We start from the raw sequence: 15,801 nt of genomic DNA, 5'->3' as shown, positions 1-15,801 counted from the left end.
TCTCGCTAACCTAAGCAACACAGGTCAGATCAGTCTCTACATAGTGCTTGGCCCAGACATGTTAAGGATGATCATTAGGGATGATGATTAGAAGTGATGAGAACAATGATCACAAAACGGACACCATAAATGTAGTCTGTGTTTTTCTCTCTCTTTTTTTTTTTTTTTTGCTTATTATGCACATGGTTTTCAGTGGAAGGGGATGTCATTAATTTCTACTTTTTACATCTCACATAGCTTTAAAACACAATTTAAATCCTACCTACTAGCACAATACCTCACAATAAAACTTCTCTGTCATGATAATGTTGAATAAGAAAATCTGATATTAGAGGGCCTCTTTTCTTGGGAAAAAAATACAAGTTGATCTTGCCCATCCCATTTAAAATTATACTTAATATATCAAAAATAAAATACAACATCATTGTGCCTGATAATTTATTAATTATTTAAAAAATAAAATTATACTTAATAATTGCACTTATGCTTTTTTTTCTAATAAAACTGGAATAATTAAAAGTGTAAAATAGTATGGAGTGCTTTGTTTGTGTGTAAGAGATATATACAGTATGTATTAAAATATTGTTCCCAAGCTCTTCAGACAGGCTGTTAACTCATTCTATATCCATTTAAAATTCTAGAAACTTGGCCTTCTGGGGGAATCAGTTTTCCCCTCAAGCAATGTTTTCCCACACATGGGAACAAAAATAATTAGAGGAAGTTCTGCCCAGAGAGAAGGGGAAATAAATTGAAGTGTCCAATTTCTGTTCACTGGTAGAACTAAATGACTATTCCATTTTAAAATTGTCAAAGAAAATAAAAAGTTTGAAGTCCCACTTCATGTGTCATTTTAAAACTTGCCTATTACTCACATGATACAATTGAATCTCACAACATAACCTCTTTCCAGATCATCTGATTTGATATGAAGACAATTTACTTCCCTTTAGATGCCTACATGTATATGAGACTTACAGTGCCAAGGTCAATGATGAAGCAGTCACCCTTGTTGAAACTGTCCCAGCTTAAGGGAACTTCTGTGGCCCTGACCACTCTCCTCCCCTTCACATGCAAGAGCCGCTGGGCAGTCAGGTCATTTGTGAGAACATGATTTAGTCCAGATGCCACACCTCCAGCCTGATCAGTGAAAAGAAAACAGAAAATCAAACAAAGTGAATGAGGTGTCTGAGTAGACACAGCAAAGTATAAAATGATAAGTATTTTTGTCAAAACTGCTTGTCAGGCCAAAATAAAATAGTCACCTAAGTGTCTGTGAAAAATTAAATACGCAGGGCCTCCCTGGTGGCACAAGGGTTAAGATGCAACCTATGAAACTCTCCGCAGCCACTAGAGCATGAGTTCGATCCCCGGTCAGGGATTGAACCCTCATGCGCAGCAGACCTCACCTGACTCGCCCGCTGCTTCCCTCAGCACAGTGCTTTAGTTAATCTGTCTGTTCTGTTCCCCACTCTGTCTCTGGTGAATCCTCTCACCCCCTGTACCTCTGGCCTGTACCCCAGTTCTTGTATGCATAAATAAATAAATCTTTAAAAAAATTAAACATGCAGAAGAAATTCTTTGGAAAATTAATAGATTTTGTTTTGTTTTTAGGCTCTTTGTCCTTCCTGTTTTAACCACTCAATTTTATATTGCTACAGAGAACCTGCAATGGATAAAACCTGCTCCATTAATAAACAGAAGCTGTAACACTTGTCCTTTGGAAACTAATGATTTTCAATCATTGAGGGGAAAGGCAGACAATGTTTGTAAGGAGGAAAGCAACAAGTGGTTGGAGGTGAGTTAGAGGTAACAAGAATATATAATGAGCACCCAGAAACTAGGCACCCCAAAATTCCCATCATCATAGTTCTGGACCGAGATGGGGAATTGAGTGCTAGCCGGGCATGGGGTGACTCCTATTTACGGTTCCTATTTTTACATTATTACTCCCCCAAATCTTAAAGACTAGTGATAATAGTCCTCTATGAAACCTCCTATCCCCTAAAAAACCTTAGAGAAAAAAAAATTTTTCAAGTCAATTAAGTGCCATGGGAAGATGGTCACAATTTTTCTAGCTGAATCTTTACATTATATACGATAACTAAATCTGATAGTCATTTGGCCATTTATTTATGTTGAAAGCATCATGGTTTAGTGATTATCAGGTTAGACACTGGAGTCAGATCATCACACTGTCAGATACCAGCTATTAGATCTTGGCAAATTACAGAGTCTCTCTGGGCTCCTGTCTACTTATCTTAATAAAGTGATAATGACAGTAGCCACACCATTACCATCGGGCTGTTGTTTGGATTAGATGCGATAATATAACATTCTTAGTGCATACCTATAAATAAGAATTAAGTATAACAGAATAGACTTTGCTATCTAATGGTAAATTATCTTTGCTTCCACCTTTCCTACAAAATACTGTTTCAACCGCACACATTGCCATCTGTTCAATGCCACTGATGATAATGAATTGTTTTTGCTAGATAAATTTGACCTCCATTTGTAACTTCTTTTGTCTAAAAATGACATCTCTGGTAGTTTTAATGTTGCTAATGAACATACAATCATACAAGTATAAAATTACTTTTATCAAGTTACTTTCAGTATGTTCAAACATATGTTCAAATATGTTTCTAGAAGTCTGATTTTTCTGCTGATGCTGGCAGGATTAATAACAAGATAAATCCTTACTGATTGCATTTGTACTATAAATGTATTTCATTATTCAGTTTAATCTTTATAACACACGCATGAAGAAGTTGTTATTATCCCCATTGTATATGTGAGGAAATTGAGCTCATAAGGAGCTTGAAATGTGGAAATGGAAAGCTCATGTCCCTGTTTTGAGGTAAATAAGTCATATATGATAAAAACAGGTTCAGAACCAGGATGAAAGCTAAGTATATACTTTGAGTAACTACAAAACCTGGCTTATTTAAATGGTTGGGTTTAGTAACACAAAGGAAATTTCAGGATCATTTGACATGAACTGTAGGAATCCAAGTGAATCAAATAAAATAAGAGCCAACAGTTTCATATTTAGGGTGTTTTATAGCCCAGGGTGGAAAAAAAATGACTTCAAGAAAGATAAACAAAACTTGTGTTTTATCCTGATCTCAATGTTATTAGAGAATATTCAACTAAAGGTCTGATCAGGTAATATAGAAATAAACCTAGCAGCATAATAAGCTACCTTTGTATAATTCAGAAATCTAGTTGAGCTCTGAGACTTCAGGTATTCATTAGGTTAATAAACTAGGTGTGGAATGATGGGGTCTGCAGAAAACCTATTGGGGCATATTTGATTTTGAAAAGGATTGCTCTGTAATATGTGTCTAGACAGGGCATTTTTCACATTTTAACTAAACATTCTGGGGGTAAGGGGATTGCTGAAGGATGGCCAGTTCCAGAAAAAAAAGCTGTCCTTCAAAGTTATAGAACTATTTAATTATCATTTTTTAATTTGCAGAGATGAAGGCATTTGATGATCAGTGTTTCAGGCCAATACACATAACCTATATGTGTATGTGTGTGGGGAGAATACATGTATATATGAGTTTGTGAGACTGAAACACTTATATGTTCAGTTCAGGAGTTTATTTGTATTATTTCTAAGACCAAACCATATTATTCCTATAACTGAAGTTGTGGTTGTTACAAACATTGCAGCATGATATTATAGAACAACTGAGATTCTATCTTGGGTTGTTCACAGCAAATTCAAATATTTTCTAGAATAGTAAAGTTGAAAACTGTTAATAGCAAAGGTACTAATATTTAATATTGAAGTAACTTTACAATATATTAAAAAACTTTCTTTTGAAGATGTAACTGAAAGCTCTTAACTTTACTAAAAGTTAACTGTTATGAAATCAAGTCATAATATTTTACATATTACATGAGACATTCCACAAATATTTACAGAGCAACTACTATGTGTCTAGCAGACACTGGGGATATATCAGTGAAAAAACTATGACCAAAGCAAGAACAAAACAATCCTGCTCTCAATGAACTTTCACTTAATGAAAATAAGAGGTGTGGATGGATAAAGAAGAAAAGTAGGTCATAATGGAAACTTTGAGACAGCTGCTTACCTTATATTTTAAGCCTCCTTTGAAATAGCCAACAAAATCAGTAGACTCGTAGCCTTGAAGCTCTCTGTTCTGTACTGGCTTGCCACCCAAATAGTCATCCATTTGAACAGTAAAGATGGCAGCCGCTGTGCTTTCATCCTGAGTGCACTCCTTTCCTGAAATAGCAAATGATACACCTCACTTACCAAGCAAAGAAAAAGGATTAAGGAAGAATTTCTGATATGAAAAAAAGATACATTTTCCTTTAATTCTATTTCTGTATATCCAATAAACTTCAACACTATCTTTTAGCAAAAATGGTATACTATAAAACATTTTGCTAATAACCATAAGAATTTTGTTCTTACTTTTTAATTATTTCAAAATATTTTGAAATTTTTAATTATTTCAAAATATTACAATACCACTGTCTGAATAGACACAATTATATATTCCAGCAGGATACAACAGATAAGCATTCATTTTGTCCTTAATAGGATCAGGCTACAAAAACACTTCATAATGGTTTTAGTCTTATTAGTAACAATCAGTAGGCTTCCAAAATGCCAGTATGCATTCATAAGGAGTACTAACATCATAAGACACAGTTAAACAACTTCAGGAAAGCAAATGGGTTTTAAAATGGGAAAAATAATGTAACCGATCTTATCCCTATTTTGAGTCCCAGTGACCCCACTTTAAAATCTCACTGGTATGAAACAATATTCTCTGAAGGAAAGAGAAACAAAAGGATCTAGCATGCTAATATATTTACTGAATGTTAACGTGTCATTTGTTTCAGAAACTGAATAAACATTTAACTTTCCTAATCCTAATTCAGGTCCCATCGGTGTTGTATCACTGAGGTCAAAATAACAAATCTTCAGTAGACAAGATGATCAGACTCAGGACAGTTCTGAGGGGAACTCAAATTTCTATAAAAGACACCTCATAACCCATATGTATCTGACCTATGTGAAAATAATAAAGGATTCCAGAAAAAATATCTAATGTTTATGCCTTTATTACCCCCTTGCTATGAGCTAGACACTGTGCTAGTGTTTTATATGGATGATCTCATTGTTCAAGAAACTCCGTGACTCTGAAACTAATTCCCAACATGTTCCATGTGAGGAAACTGTGGTTTAGAGAAGCTGAGTAATATCCTAAATGTCAGAGTTGACCTTTGGGAAAACACGCCCCAGAGGCATCTTTTAGTGATACTAAAGCACAGACTCTTAGAAAACTACAACAGTAGTAGATTTCCCTCCCTCTCTCTCTCCCTCCCTCCCCCCACCTCTCTCTCTCCTCTCATTAGCAGTAAAATTTTGTGTTATTTCCCTTTGTAGATAATTTAGATAGATATAAAGATTTAAAAGCTGCATTTATATAATAGTTTACTTGAACAGCTCCCATTGAGAGTATTCACCAAAATTGAAGAAAGTAAACCAGTGAGTTACATTAAAGATCCACATTTCTTTACCATTTTTTCCTTATCCTCAAAGGGGACCTGTGTAGCAAGTTTCATCTCAGTAAAAACACTCAGTGACTTAACAATTATTTGACATGATTTGGTATTATATCAACTTGTGACCCTGTTGTGGTCAAAGGAAGTATTTAACACACATAGAAAACACGCATGCAATTTTACAGTCCAAAGGAAACTTAGTGGCATTTTTCTGCCCACTTCCTCATCCAATATGAATATTCATGATGTAAAAAATATATAAAATATAAAAAAGAACAATGATGTAAAATACATATAAATAAATTTTTAAAAATTAAAAAAAGAAAGAATATTCATAAAGGAATAAATGTAGATTCTGGACAGAGATGCTTTAATTGAGAAGCAAATCAAGATTAACATGGAATATGTTAAGGATGGTGTATTTGACATAAACATTCTTACTGAGTATAAACTGAAACCAAAATCCCTATAAGTAGACATAAACAGATAATAAATGCTATTAATGCAATTAAATGCAATTAATAAAGGAACTGCAAGTAAATGAATTGAATTACATTGTCATTTGTTGTTGCTTTTATAATGTGTTACGCCAGGGAACATCAGCTGGATAAGCTAGATTTCTTGCACTGCAGAGAATGAAGGGTATAAATAAAGTCAACACCAGCCTTTGAATGTGAAAATTAGAATCAAATTAGTGGTATTATGATGGAATTCTAGCAAGAGTTTAGAACCTTATGAACTTCTATGTGAATTGTGCTTATGACTCTATTTTCCCTGTGTTGGTTTTATTGATGTTTTTATGTTATGTCATGTTACGTTATGGGCTATTATTTTTGTTTCACTTGTGTATGTGCTGCAAATTTCATAAAACCCTTTTGAGAATGTGATGACACATAACACAGGAAAAGTGATAATTATATATATATAATATAGATTATAGATTATTTAACTATCCATGTGTATTTGCGTATCTAGTTCTATACAGTGTTACCACATATAAATTTATATATCTGTCATCACCGTGAAGAAATTGCATAGTTCCAGATATTCAACAACCACAAGAAAAAATTGATCAACATCCTATATCACCAGGGAAATGCAAATAAAAACCGCAATGAGATACCATCTCAAATTTGTTTGAATGGTCCATATCAAAAGGAACAAAAACAAAAGTGTTGATGAGGATATGGAGAAAAACATACACTGTGGTGAGAATATAGACTCTTCCAGCCCCTATGGAAAACAGTATGGATGTTTCTCAAAATATTAAAAGTAGATCTACCATATGCTGAAGAAATTTCACTCCTAGGTATCTACCCAAAGAATGCAAAATCACAAATTTGAAGGAATATAAGCACACCTATTTTCCTTGTAGCATTATTTACCATAGTCAAGTTATGGAAACAACCTGATTGCCCAAAGACAGATGGGTTGGATTAGAAAAATGTGGTATATACACTCAGTGGAATATTACTCGGTGAGTAAAAAAGATAAATTCTTGCCTTTTGTGATAACATAGGAGAAACTGGAAGGGATAATGCTAGATAAAATAAGTCAGAAGAAGAAAGACAAAGACCAGATAATTTCATATATATGTGGAATATAGAGAAGCAAAACAAAGGGTCAGATAAACTTAAACCAGTAACAAGCCCTACAAATCTGACTATAGACTTAAGGCACCAGAGTGGGAGGAAGAGAGGGAAAAGCAAAGTTTGGAGGGGACATAGTGGACTATGGTGAGGACTATGAGTGCCTTGGTGGTGGGTGTGGTATGGTAACATACATCTGAAGGTGTGGGGTCTTATACCTTTAAATCATATACAGTGTTGTAAATCAATGTTACCACAATTAAAAAAAAATGTTACCACAATAAAAAATTAAAAAAAAATATATAAATAATTTCTCTGGTGGCAAACAAAATTTTTTTCCATCCCCAAAATACCCCTTACATTGTCCTTATAAAAGGCAAGAATTTATCTCCCTGTGCAGCATCACCCCTCCCCACTCCATTTCTAAACATTAGTACCAACAAATCTAAAAGCTCATCATTTCAAAAATGTTGTATAAATGGAATAATATAGTATGGGCATTTTTGGCATTTTTTTCCCACTCAGCCTAATTCCCTGGGATTCATCCATGTTGTGTATGTGTCAATAGTTTGGTCTTTTTATTGCTGAACAGCACCCCTTGGTATAGATGTGTCACAATTTGTTTACCAGCTATCTGTTGATAAATTTTTTGGATATTCAATCAAAGCTACAATATTCAATCAAAGCTACAATGACATTCATGGATAGGTTTTTGCGTGCACATAAATTTTCATTACTGTGGAATAAATGCCCAAGAATGCAATTACTGCATCATATGGCAGCCACATATTTAGTTTTGTGAGAAACTGCCAAACTTTCTTTGGCAGAGTGGATTTACCATTTTACATTCCTCCCTGCTCCCTGCCCCCACTCCCCAAGCTAAGCAATGCATAAAAGATCCAGTTTCTGGGTTGCTACATGCAAAAGAATGAAGCTTGACTACTACCTCACACCATACACAAAAATCAACTCAAAATGGATTAAAGAACTAGACATAAGACCTGAAACCATAAAATATATAGAAGGAAATATAGGCGAAACACTACGTGATTTGCACATCAAAGACATCTTTACAGATACATCACCCAAAGCAGTGATAGTGAAGGCAAAGATAAACAGCTGGGACTACATCAAATTAAAGAGCTTCTGCACAGCAAAAGAGACAATAACAAAAACAAAGAGAAACCCCACTGACTGGGAGAACATTTTTGCACCCAACACTAATGATAAAGGACTGATCACAAAAATCTGCAAAGAGCTGATGAGACTCAACAACAACAAAGAAAATAATCCAGTCAAAAAATGGGCAGAAGAGCTAAAAAGAAACTTCTCTGAAGAGGAAATGCAAATGGCCAACAGGCATATGAAAAAATGTTCAACATCACTTGTCATCAGGGAAATGCAAATCAAAACTACCATGAGATACCATCTTACACCAGTGAGAATGGCACATATTAAAAAAACTAGCAACAACAAATGCTGGCGAGGATGTGGAGAAAAAGGAACTCTCCTGCATTGTTGGTGGGAGTGCAAACTGGTCCAACCACTATGGAGAGCTGTGTGGAGATTTCTGGACCTACTAAACATAGAGCTGCCATATGATCCAGCAATTCCACTCCTAGGTATTTACCCAAAGGACACGGAAACATCAATTCCAAAGAGCACCTGCACACCTATGTTTATAGCAGCACTATTTACAACAGCTAAGCTTTGGAAACAGCCCAAATGCCCAAAAATAGATGACTGGATCAAGAAGATGTGGTACATATATACCATGGAATATTACTCAGCATTCAAAAAAGATAAACACATGCAATTTGCAGCAACATGGATGGCGCTGGAAGGGATCATGCTCAGCGAAATAAGCCAAAAAGAAAAAGAAAAATACCGGATGGTCTCACTCATAGCAGGAATCTAAAAAACTTAAATAAGGGACCAGGAAAATGAATAACTATAAGAAAGTGAAAATCAAAATCAACAAAAAACTATGAACCAGAGACACTTTTTGGGGGGTGGGGGGCGGGAGGGGAGGGATTGGGGTCAGAATGGGGGGGTTGCAATTGTATGGGGAATATAAAAATAAAATTTATTATAAAAAAAAATCCAGTTTCTCAGCATCCTCTCCAGGCCTTTGTTTAATTTTCTTATATTGTATATTGCACATTCTAATCCAATTCTTTGGGTTCCAGTGCTCTGCACAGGGACCAGCACAGACTGATGATACCATAAATGTTTGTGGCTTTTAAATATACTTATGTAAAGCTTAAACATGCCAAGGAGAAATGTGAGGATGAGTGTCTGAAGCATATGTCATGTGACAGAGAGGAGCTTTGTCATCTAGTTCTGCTCCGAGACTGATGCAGTAAGTTACTGGAAGCAAAAGGAGGATGCATTTAAATTGCTAAAACTGCAAAAAAAAAAAAAAAATCAAAAAACTTTTAAGTTATTGCAACAAATTCTTACTTTATAAAGTAAATTTAAAAAATAAAACGAAATAATCTGAGACATGCAAGGATATTATGGGAAGACACTGAGCAAAAGATCTGGAATGGGTGACTCTTCCTCTAGTCTTTGCACATCTTCCTGTCTCCTCTTTCTTCTTCTTACTTGGTCTTTATCTTCATTTCTAGGCCACATACATCTTCCATCCCAGCCTAATTTTAATTTTAGACTCTTTCATCTTCCTGCCAACTGTTTTCTTTTAGGTAAACTTTTTTTTTCCATGAACTTTCTTAAAAGTTCTCTCTCTTAAAACTTTCTCTCACTCTGTCCCCCTCATTCATTTTCATGAATTCATCTGAATTTAAGTCTGGAGGATATTTTGAATGAAATCCCCCTTATTATTTAGGGAACTGAAATAGGAAGAACTGGTAAACAATTCTATCTATAGGTCCTGTAGATTAATTTACTCTAAACTTTTCCAAGTTCTCCATGATTTTCTCCGACACAATCATTCCCAATTACCCTCATTTCTCTTTTTATTCTCTTTTATTCTCAAGGTTCTTCTGCTTCCTCACAACCTATATACTTCAAGTTCCTTCACAATGCTTGTCGCATTTTACTTGTCTTATTACACCTTTGAGATCATAAACTTTCAGGAAAGGTTCATAAATGATTCATATGCAAAAAAAGCTGTGCACAGTGTTGTGTGCATTGAATACTGAACGAATTAGCTTATTATAACATGTTACTAACTTTATATCTAGCAGATCTTTAAGATCATAAAATGTTTCTGCCCAAAGCATTTTTTAAAATCGGTAAGCATGAAATAAATAATTAAAAGTTAACTTGATTCTGTAAATCCTACAAAACATAGTTTTTCTGAAACTTAATTGGACAAGAAATGGTGGAATTTAAAAATTGAGTTCAAAACCCTCTTGCAGCCTTCTGATAAATTCAAACTGAACTGTTGTTGATGAAAGATATAAAGTTCTTTCACATTTTAATTCACCAAAAATGACAAATATGGCATTTCAGACATTGTCTTCATTTGAAAACTATATTCTGGATAGAAAGACCAAAGTGAGGACATTGCCATCCCAGCTGGCAGATTTTAAGGTTCCAGTGTTTCCTGGTATAAAAGATACATAGATCACTGTCTATTTTAATAGGAAAGGTGACATTACACTGGGAAACTAAAATATGTTTGGAACTCAGCTTCGGCTTCTTCAGCAAGAACATAATTTTAATATTGACTACCACAAAACATTCCTCACCCTCTCACATATTTCTTATTTCAAAAGTCTGCTCTAGGTGTTCGCTAATACTGAGAACATAACTTCTCAATGTTTTCTTCACTTTGTTTCTTAAAATCCTCATATATTATAAACAAACAAAAAAAATGGCATCCAGGGACTTCAAAATATGCATGTGTGTGGTTTCATGTTTTCCCCCTAAGGTCAGAAATGAAGCTAAAAATAAAGAAACACATCCAGGGGAGGCAAGCTAATTTTAAAAGAAGGCAATTAAGCTCAAATAATCGACATTTTGTTAGCTGGGTGTGCCCAGTGGCGCAGAAGCTCCGAGCAGAGGTTGGACGTTCAGGATGTTTACAAGTAAAAGTAGAAGGTGGAAAAAGTAGAACACACAAGACCTACTGTCTGAAGACCTGGCGTGAGTGCAGCCCAAAATAATTACTCTTGCTGAGGGATCCTTTAGTTCCACACTGTGTCCTTGTTCAAATAAATAAATATTTTTAAAATTATTGTTTTATTTAAAAATATTGATATAATAAAGCAGCTCATCTATATAAATAAACATGTCATAAAAAGCTATTTATGTGAATAATAATTTTTTTCTGGTTCCATCCTAAAAGTCTGGAATTTCTGTTCACCGAACCCACCAGCAGCTGAGCAGCATCGTGCAGGCAAGACGCTGTTTTAAAGTGGCCCAGAACACTAATCGCCGCAATTAGTGGATAAATACAAGCTGGTGTGCAAGAGCCAAAAATTTAAAAAAAAAAAAAATTTAAAGAACTTCTCGCCAGCTGCGTCGGATGCCCACAAACTCGTTTGACTTCATCTCTTTGGAACAGGGAAACCAGGACTGAACTTGTCTGAAGGTAAGCTGGATTTGGCCAGCGCCAGAGAGCGCTCAGCAGCAGTCCTGGCGCGAGTGGGGTTTGGAGACATTCAGGTGAAAGGGGAAGAAGCAAGAGAAACCAGCCCCAAACCTCGGGGGCTGGACACAACAAAGGTCAAAGCCCGGTGTTTGCAGTCGGGTTTGCCAGAGCTGACTGACAAGGAGAGAAGGTGGTGCAAGGGGCAGTATTCCCGGGGCACAACCAGGTAGACCGTATCCCACGCGCACCTGTGTGCCCCCACACCCCCAAGCCTGCAAATCTCAGCTCCCCACGATCCTGCCCCACCCCGACCTGGACGTGCCCGGGTCCCGCTAGCTGCCGTCCCTTACCGAGCCAGTAGTGCAGGCGGTAGCTGAAACCCCGGCTCCCCTTGGTCGTGTGCAGCACCAGGTAGGCGTCCCCGACGTAGAAGTCGCCGAAAACACTCTGCGGCACAGGCACCAACTCCAGTTTCTCGATCCTCCAAACCTGCAGCCCCGCCTGCTTGCCGGCGCGGGCGAACTCCGGGTGGTACAGCCCCTGAGCCATGGCTCCTGTGCGCGATGCAATAGGGGGCGCTGGCCCTCGCCGACCTAAGAGAGTGGCTGCAGCAAGACTGACTGCAGGAACCCGGTTCTCCTCGACTAGCGACTTTATAGAGTTCAACCTGCGGGGAGGTGGGGCGGGGAAACGGGAGGGACTAAATACCCGGTTGGGTGCCGCTCGCGAGGTGAGCTCTTCCCAAGCCTCCTGCCCCGCCTAGTAACTAGCGCTAACGCCTTTCTCCCCAGCCAGGGAATTCTCTGAAATCTTGAGATTGGGAGGGGACTTAAATTCCTGGAAATACCTCCTTCAAGGAAGGGCATTTTTTTGCTGGCACAATTGGAGACATTAACAATTAAAATTTTGGTTGACGCATTTCAGTCACAATCACCCTAATCATCAACTCCATCATTTCAATGGCCAGTCTTTCCTTCCTTGAAGACTTTAATTTCTGTCTTGAGCTTCTCCGTTTGAAAATGCTATGAAAAACAGCATGTCAAATTAAAAGGATGGGAAGGGTGAGAACTTGGAAGGCTGATGCTCCTTCCTGGCAGCCTGGTTTCTGTAAATGTCCAGATTTACATGTGTTCAAATTCGTAGGCTTTAAAACTTTGTATTTTGCTAATACAATGTTGCAAACAACATTTTGAACACATTGCACTATGCACATGCATGATTATCATTGTGAAATAAATTCCTAGAAGTAAAATTATTAGGTTGGTTGAAAGGAATTAAATGGTTTTTATGATGATTATTAATTATGAAACTAGTCACTATCATTTATTGTGCTTCTTCAGTGATGAGCTATGGCACAGATTGCCTTGATTTAATTCCAGGCGCCATCTCTTAGTTGTGAGGCTTTTGGCAACTTTTCTATGACACCAAGCCTTAGTTTCCTCATCTATAAAATGGAAAAGCTATGGTATTCGCTGAAAAGAATATTATTTGGATTAAATGAGATGATTCAAGATAAATATTTATATCTGTTATATAGAAAATGCCCCACAATTATGAGCCATTATTATGCAATGGTGAGCTTCCTTTCAAAGCTCCTGTGCATCCCTTCACCATCCTCCAGCATCTGCCACACTCCCTTAAGCCCACCTGCAGGAACTAAAACAACCAGGCTTCACTCTGGGTTTGGTTAGAAACCAGAGGAAGAAAAGAGGTCAGAAAATTCATTTCCTTGGTGTCCTCCACGAAATAGCACTGTACCTTCAAGACTCTATGTGGCTCTATGTGGCTTCTCTTCTTTTGGGTCCTCTCACTTGTATCCCTTTTGTTTTCTATCTTCACTTATATATAGTCCATTTTTAAATATACTGGGAATTTTCCTGTTTGTTATGTTATAGGTTGAAATCCTGATTGATAACTACTAGCTACATTCTCCTGTTTTACTCCTAACTCAAAAAATTAAATGTAGATATAAGGCTTATTTTATAGATGAAGAAACAGGCTTTGATATTGCCAAAAATCACTCAGCAGGTGAGTATCAAAGAGCAATTCAAGCTCACCATGTCTAATGTGAAAGCTCAAATTCATTATAAAATCTTAGAGGAAAAAAACCAAAATCTTACTCTTTGAGGGCCTCCCTGATGGTGCAAGGGGTTAAGCACAGCACTATGAAGCAATCCACAGCCTCTGCAGCACGAGTTTGATCCCTGGTGGGCCAGGGAGCAACCCACATGGCACAGTGGACCTCTCCTGGCTCACCTGCTCCTCCCCTCAGCAGTGTACTTTGGTCAATCTGCCTGTTCTGTTCCCCACTCTGTCTCTGGTAAATTCTCTCACCCCCCGCATCTCTGGCCTGTACCCCAGCTCTTGTATGCATAAATAAATAAATAAATAAAATCTTTAAAAAAAGAAATTTGCTCTTTGAGTCCCAATTATCTGGTCACTGTTTGTTCTCTTAAGTATACTTTTCACTTTCATATTCTTCCAATATGTCCCTAGAGAAGTTCCAGAGCCAGTGTGTCCCATGCAGCACCAAGAATTTAATTTTAATGCTGTCACTGAGTAACAGATCTTGGTTTTCTTACCTGTAAAATAGAAGTCATTTTTTTTCCCTCTTTCTCCAGGAAATGTATATGAGATCTGGAGGAAACTTAAAAACCAGAGGTATCTTTTAAATTCAGCTTTATTTTTTTAATATTTTATTTTATATAATTCTTACATCATTTTTCATTTTGCACAAAGTATGCATTTTCATTTTGGTTACAGTCCCCATACAATTGCACCCCCCCTTATTTTGACCCTAGTCCTTCCTCTCCCTGCCCCTCACCCTCTCCCCCCCATAGTGTGTCTCTGGTTTATAGTTGCTTGTTGATTTTGATTTTTACTGTGCATTAATTAGTCTTTTCCCTGGTCCCTTATTTAGGTTTTCTAAATTCCTGCTATGAGTGAGACCATCCGGTATTTTTCTTTTTCTTTCTGACTTATTTCGAATTCAGCTTTAGTTTTAATGACAATTCCTTTCCTTTTAGTGAAGAAATAAAAATAAATGTGAATAATCCATTGAAGTGAAGAAATAAAAAGAACTTTAGTAGAGATACATGAAATTTTCCTTTTACTTAGCTAGAACTAGGATGAGGTGAGACAATGAGACACGTGCTTTGGATGTAAAACTTAACAGAACAACAAAAAAACTCAAGAATAAAGATTGAGGTGCTATGTCAAAAAATACAAAAAATATGATGAAAAATAAGAAAACTTGAATGAAAGGCAGAATTGTTAATCATGCAGTGCAGGTACTTATTGGTGGCTGAGGGCAAAGAAGATTTATCTTCCTTTACTTAACACTTTGATATTTGTTTCATCTTTCTTTGCATTGCTTGATATTTTAAAAAGTATTACATTAAATATTATTTATCTTTATTACTATGCTGCACTGTGTTTTATGTGATTTTATTTGCCGTCCCCCTTAAATCTGGTGCCTAAGGTAAATGTCTCACTCCATCACACTACTTCTATCCTAAGGACCGCCAGACTCAACCATGTAACTTCCTGCTAGCTACAGCTACCTAATTGATCCTTTCAAGGTCAAATTCATCACATTCAAAACAATCTCATCATTTCCTCCAAACATACTTCCATTATTTCCAATTCAGCATGATCTAATTTTGCCTCAACACTCTCATTCTCTAATTGGGGTGTCCAAATGTTTCTCAAGCCCATACCAGAGAGCTAGGTGATGTCAATGAACAGATGAAAGAGCAGAAAATAACTCAACCGGAAGAAGCAAAGCAACTGGAATTCTTTAGCTTGTTTGCAGTTTAGGTTATACATTAATAAATACTTTGCTCTGAGTCATACTCTACTTAACATTTTACTTTTCAGGAACCACAAACACATTCCTGGTCTCTAATAAGTTTCTTTTTTTTTTTTTTTAATAGAGGCATGTTTTATTTATTTGCTTGTTTTGTTTATACAAGCACTGGGCACAGTCAGAAGTGCGGGAGGGTGAGAGAATTCACCAGAGCCAGAGCCGGGAGCAGAGCAGGCAGAAAGACCGAAGCACTACGCTGAGGGGAGCAGCGGGCGGCAGAGGAGAGG

At 36.8% G+C, this 15,801-nt stretch overlaps 1 protein-coding gene across 1 annotated transcript in view; it reads right to left on the bottom strand.

Moving 5' to 3' along the window:
• Nucleotides 1-12,255, bottom strand: part of SCIN (scinderin) — a gene marked incomplete at both ends in the record, with an annotated part of 87,389 nt that extends 75,134 nt beyond the window's left edge. The window contains 3 exons of the mRNA XM_084230586.1: nucleotides 976-1,137; nucleotides 4,110-4,264; nucleotides 12,057-12,255. Of these exons, the coding sequence (XP_084086712.1) occupies nucleotides 976-1,137; nucleotides 4,110-4,264; nucleotides 12,057-12,255 (516 nt within the window). The remainder of the gene's footprint in view (nucleotides 1-975; nucleotides 1,138-4,109; nucleotides 4,265-12,056) is intronic.
• Between the last annotated feature and the right edge of the window lie 3,546 nt (nucleotides 12,256-15,801).

Source organism: Talpa europaea (genome assembly GCF_964194135.1).
Source record: "Talpa europaea genome assembly, chromosome: 3".
NCBI classification, from domain to species: domain Eukaryota; kingdom Metazoa; phylum Chordata; class Mammalia; order Eulipotyphla; family Talpidae; genus Talpa; species Talpa europaea.
This window is presented reverse-complemented; position numbering and strand designations above follow the sequence as displayed.